The sequence below is a fragment of the Benincasa hispida genome, chromosome 12, assembly GCF_027475165.1.
Source record: "Benincasa hispida cultivar pf3 chromosome 12, pf3_genome.v1.1, whole genome shotgun sequence".
NCBI classification, from domain to species: Eukaryota; Viridiplantae; Streptophyta; class Magnoliopsida; order Cucurbitales; family Cucurbitaceae; genus Benincasa; species Benincasa hispida.
Genome location: NC_143489.1, coordinates 68,866,241 through 68,871,874, shown reverse-complemented (window position 1 = coordinate 68,871,874; position 5,634 = coordinate 68,866,241). Strand labels below are relative to the sequence as shown.

The following is a 5,634-nucleotide window of genomic DNA, read 5'->3' as shown; positions in this document are numbered from 1 at the left end:
GTGTTGATAATGACTGAAAAGACTACACAACTGTCTCTGATATAAATATAATCACATATGAATTTCTATACATTAGGTAGATAAGTACTGAAATAGTTAAAAGCAAAATGAACCTAAAACAAAATCTAACAAAAGTCGAAAGAACTATAAAAGCCGATAAAGTAGTGGTCATTCACAAACACAGCAGACATAAACAGCAAATTAGCTACTCAAAAAGGTCTTCAAGTTGCCTAATGGGTAGAAATTTTGGCAAATCACCTCAAATACAAGTTAGGCTTAATCATTATAATAAAGATTTTAACAACACAAACACTGCAGACATAACAGCAAATTATAGTGAAAAATTTTCGTAAAAGTAACAATTTAATCTGTGGATTTTAGTTTGTAACAACTTAGTCATTATATTTTTAAATTTAGAACAATTTGGTTTGTATTGATATTCATCATTGTAGGAACTAAACCGTTAGACAATGTATCTATTTTTGTTGAATAATGTCTTAGTCTTTAAAGTTTATAAAGAAATTTGATCCCTAATGAGGACATCAATCTACCATCTTAATCATATTTTTCACATTGGGACTAAATAATTACAAACGGTAAAGTACAAAGACAAATTGTTATTTTTATAAAAGTTAAGAGAACAAAAGTGTTTTTAACCAATTTTTCAATGAAGAAGCCTATGTTCATGAAATAAAATAATATATCACGAACTACCCATGTTTTTAAATATCCAAGGCGCATTAAGGTGCATTGACCCTCTAGAGCCTAGCGCAAGGCAACACAAAAAGGTGTGGACTTTTTTTTTATGAGGCACACTATGTATAAAAATATAACATTAAAAGAGAGAAAGCACAATTGAAATGGAAGAAGAAGAAGACAACCCCAAATACAAGAAATTTTGCATTTAGACTTAATAAACTTAAATTTTTTAATTAATAAAGAAAGAAAATCTTTAATTACTATTTTTAAAAATAATAAAAAATTCCCAAGGACAGGGCTTTGAACCTTGAGATTTCATAAAGCACATTAATACTTGCTTGCGCCTTCGGCCTAGGGGCACCCCTTGATCCGAGAGGGTTTTTTTAACACACTGCGAACGACAAATGAAGGGGTGTTTCCCAACCTACTTTGAATGAAATAGGCTCTTATCCCCAATTAATATTTGGACCTCTCATTATACTAGTTGAAATTTCCAACGATTACAACACACACTTAATTACGGTTAAACCATTTGAAAACATTTATTGTCTCTAGTATTTTCTATTTTGTAACCAAGACTAATATAGTCCACATAGACTTGGTATACACTCCAATTCAGACTATTACAACCACCGGATTATAATAACCAACCAGCAGCTTAAACCATTCTAACAACCCAATTACAAGAGGTTTAATACATGCATTAAAAGCAAATGGTCAGTTGACAACAATAAATAATAATCATAATGTGACAAACGATGAAACCAGACACTTTCTGAGGCAGTCAAACCCAATGGGTAGAAAAACAAGCAAAAGATTTCCGCCCACAGAGATCTCAACAAAATGCCCAAATGGAAATAAGGAATAAGATGAGATTATCAGATTGATAAGGGACAGATTTCATTATGTAATTTCGAACCAAATTACAAATATTAAACAATGTGAATTATTTACAAAATATATACATAGCAATTTTCAATTGAATTCAAGAGATTTATAGCCAGATTTACATTCTATAGGATGATCGATGAGAAGAGAATTTGTACCAATCAACAAACGGAGATCAATCTCATGGACATTTTCCCCCTTTCGGAATTCCCCATTGCTTCAGTTGCAAATCTAACAACCTTCTTGAACGCAAAATGAACACAATTTGACAGCGCAATCCAACAAACCACCTCGTAAACGAAATAATACGCCGGATTTGAAGAGGAAGAAGAAGACGATGATTCGTCCCAATCATTTCCCCCAAATCTATCGAAATTCCAACCTCTACCACCGCCACTGCTGCCATCTCCACCATACGGTCCATCAAAATCGCCGCCAGCGAATCCATCATCCTCGCGGCCCTCGGAATCACCGCTATACAATCTACGCTTCGTGCGCCGCTTTCTACGGAGAAACGTCCGAGATGCCGATCGGTAGGAAACCGATTTGACAGGCGGTGGAGCAATAGTTGCGATGGGGAAAAGTGCGGCAGATAATTGAAGAGCTCCGGCGGCGGAGGACGGTGAGATCTGGTCAGTGACTGAATCGGTAGCAGAGATACAGTAATTGGAAACGAAATCGAGGCGATTGAGGAATTTAGCGAAGCCGATGCCATTGTTGGCGACCATTGAAAGGGTTCCAGCAACCAGAGAGGAATCCATTGCAATGAAAGGATTTCGAATTGGAAAAAGTATTGGGATTTCGTAGATGGAGAGATCTAGGGATTTAAGAAATTTGGGGGAAGTTGAAGAAAAATCAAATAAGGAAAGCGAGATGGCGGACGAGTCACTCCACGACACTGGAATGTCCGAAAACGCCGCGTGTTCATAACGCGAGGCTTAGACCAATTCGCTCACGGCAATGGTCCGCCGTCCGATTGTAATGGGCCGGGCTGGGCCGTATAATGGGCTTTGAGTATGATATTTTTGGACCTTTGTTTTGGGCTAACGTTCAACCCAATTACCCAAAATAAATTTGAAAAAGATATAATTGTTGTATAATTAGTTCTCCTTTTGTCCCTAAAAAAAAAAACAAAAAAAACAAAAAAGTTCTCCTTTTAATTCAAGATTGGACAAGGATTGAGTTATGCTTAATGTTGTTCATTTAGTTCCTTAAGAAAAGCGGGGAAAAAAAACCATTTGCTATTGTTATAGGTGAATTTGGGCTTACATACAAAAGTAAGTTAAGGTCGCAATAAATTGGACCGAAAGTTGATTAAACCAAGGTCTAGCTAACACCAAAGTTCTAAGGCTAACAAAAAAAAAAAAAGTTTAATTTTGAAAAAAGCATTTTTTTTAAAAAAAAAAAGATAAGATAATGATAAACAATTTTTAGAATTATTTATTATGAATTAACAATTGACCAAAATATCTCTAATTCAAAAAATCTAAAATTCAAATCATAACAACCAAGATTTCACTAGCAATTAAAAATGGAATATTTTTAAATTCTACCATTTTTTACTCATTCAACAAAAAAAAAAAAAAAAAAAAAATCAAGAACATTTATGAACTATTGAAAAGCATAATATTTTTAAGAACATGAGATTATTTTTCGAAAGAAGTCAATAAAATACTAATACATTGTATTTAAAATAATTAACTATTAGTGAGTCTAAGCCCTAACACAATATATTAAAAAATAGCTAACACGCCCTGTAATGGAAAGAAAAAAAATTTAACAAATGTAAAGAATAAACTCAATATATAAGTGAGTAAGGAATAATGTAAAGAATAAACACAATATATTGAAAGATCCTTTTTTTTTTTTTTTTTGTGTGTGTGGAAATATACTTGATCTTGAAATTAAGAAAACACACGGGCTGAAAGGGAAGGTTTCACCGAAAATATATGCTTGTTAAATTAGAATTACCGTGTAATTAAATTAATTCAACTATTAAAAAAAAAACTTATTTTAAACTTCACACTTACAAAATATGTGTTGTTATTAGATTTTTTTTAACTTCTAAAATATATATTAGAAATTAGTTTATATTTTGTTATAAGTTTGTTATACAGGTAGTTAAATGGTTAATGACTGTTGTAATTATGCCTATTTATAGGTCTCTTTTGGTTAATAAATGAAATAGCAGATTTATTTACTATGCTTTAATATGGTATCAGAGCAAAATTAAAACTCTTTGATTTTTCGTTTTCCCTCCAGCCACTCTTTTTCTCGTGTCTTTTTTTATTCTCGGGCCGATCTCGCTCCCCGACCTTCCAGACGCTAACACTGATCTCGCTCGCCTCCGTCCACAGTGTCGAGCGAGATTTTTCTCGTGATTTTTCGTTCTCCTTTTTCATCCGAAACGACGATCATGACCAGATCCGACGACCTAACCTCATTCGGAAACTCCAACTCCATGGAGAATGTTCGAGCTTCCCCATCTTCCATTCTTGAACAATATCAGAACCCTTATTTTCTTCATCCCTTAGACAGCACCAATCTTGTGCTCGTTTCTAATCTTCATACGGAATCGAATTACGAATCGTGGAGTCAGGCGATGAAGATCAGGCTCACTGTCAAGAATAAACTCGGCTTCATCAATGGTGAAATCCCTCGACCTTCCGGTGAGTTACTCAGTTATTGGATCATATGTAATGGCATTGTCACCGCGTGGATTCTTAACTCTCTCTCCAAAGAGATTTCTGCTAGCATTAACTTCTCTGATTCTGCTAAAGAAATTTGGGCTGATCTGCAAGAACGATACCAGCGTAAAAATCGACCAAGAGTCTTCCAACTACGCCGTGAAATTTCCAACTTATCCCAAAATCAAGATTCTGTTACCACATACTATGCCAAGCTGGAAACGTTGTGGAATGAACTCATCTCCTATCGCCCATCTTGTTCTTGTGGAAAATGCACTTGTGGTGGTGTCAAGAACCTACAGACTTACTTCTAAACAGAGTATGTTATGGCTTTCCTCATGGGTTTAAACGATTCATCTGCTCCTATCAGATCTCAGTTGTTACTAATGGAACCAGAACCATCAATCAATTGGGCCTTCTCTCTAGTTGCACAGGAGATTGACCAGAAAGCTTATTCTTCGTCCTTTGGCAATGTGATATCTTCATCTAATGCTACTGCCCTCCTTGTGAAAAATGGTTCTTCTGCTTCCCACCAGACTGCTCCAAGCTATTCTCACAACACCAATCAAAACAAGAAGAAGGATAGACCAATCTACACCCACTGTAATATTCAAGGGCATACTGTTGATCGTTGTTACAAACTCCATGGATATCCACCAGGGCACAAGCTTTACAAACCTCCCGAATCAATAAGAGCAGATCATTCTGATTCTTTATCCTCTTTAACATCTAAATAATGCCAAGGCTTATTGGCAATGCTCCAATCCCATCTCAATAAGTCCAAAACAGCCACCATAGCAGCAACGTCCAATAAGACAGATTCTATCACTCCTACAGCTCACGTTGCAGGTATTTGTTCCCTTTCTGATATATCTTCTGATCAGTGGATACTTGATTCTGGTGCATCAGCTCATATCTGTCAATAAGGTCCTATTCACTACTCTAAGACAAATGAAACCGACAACTGTTACTTTGCCTAATCAGTCTCAACTTCTGGTTGAATTTGTTGGGGATATTCAAATCAGTATAGATATCATGCTACAGAATGTGCTATATATATATCAGATTTCTGTTTCAACTTAATTTTCATAAGCTCTTTAACTTCCTATCACCCGTCATGGTCACTTTTTTTAGTGATTTCTGCTTCATTCCGGACAAGTACTCTTTGAAGACTATTGGCAAGGCTAACAAATGGAATGGATTATACTTGTTGCAAGCATCAGTTGATAAGTCCTTACATTCATTTTCACGTACCATAAAAGTTGTTTGTTCTTCCACTACTACTTTCTCTGCTTCTACTTGGCATAATCGGCTTGGACATCCATCTATAAACATCTTAGTTTCCTAAAAGACATTTTAC

At 35.3% G+C, this 5,634-nt stretch overlaps 2 protein-coding genes across 2 annotated transcripts; one reads left to right on the top strand and one right to left on the bottom strand.

Annotated features, from left to right (window-relative positions):
• Window positions 1–1,582: 1,582 nt before the first annotated feature.
• LOC120067363 (glycine-rich protein) lies at window positions 1,583–2,720 on the bottom strand. Its single transcript, XM_039018938.2, has one exon. The coding sequence runs from the start codon at window positions 2,346–2,348 to the stop codon at window positions 1,749–1,751; it is 600 nt and encodes a 199-aa protein (XP_038874866.1). The 5' UTR covers window positions 2,349–2,720; the 3' UTR covers window positions 1,583–1,748.
• Window positions 2,721–4,003: 1,283 nt separating this feature from the next.
• Window positions 4,004–4,588, top strand: LOC150032164 (uncharacterized). Its single transcript, XM_090308426.1, has one exon. The coding sequence runs from the start codon at window positions 4,004–4,006 to the stop codon at window positions 4,586–4,588; it is 585 nt and encodes a 194-aa protein (XP_090164552.1).
• Window positions 4,589–5,634: the final 1,046 nt, after the last annotated feature.

Coding starts and splice junctions, on each gene's coding strand:
- LOC120067363 (XM_039018938.2), bottom strand. CDS start 2,348: ATGGATTCCTCTCTGGTTGCTGGAACCCTTTCAATGGTCGCCAACAAT.
- LOC150032164 (XM_090308426.1), top strand. CDS start 4,004: ATGACCAGATCCGACGACCTAACCTCATTCGGAAACTCCAACTCCATG.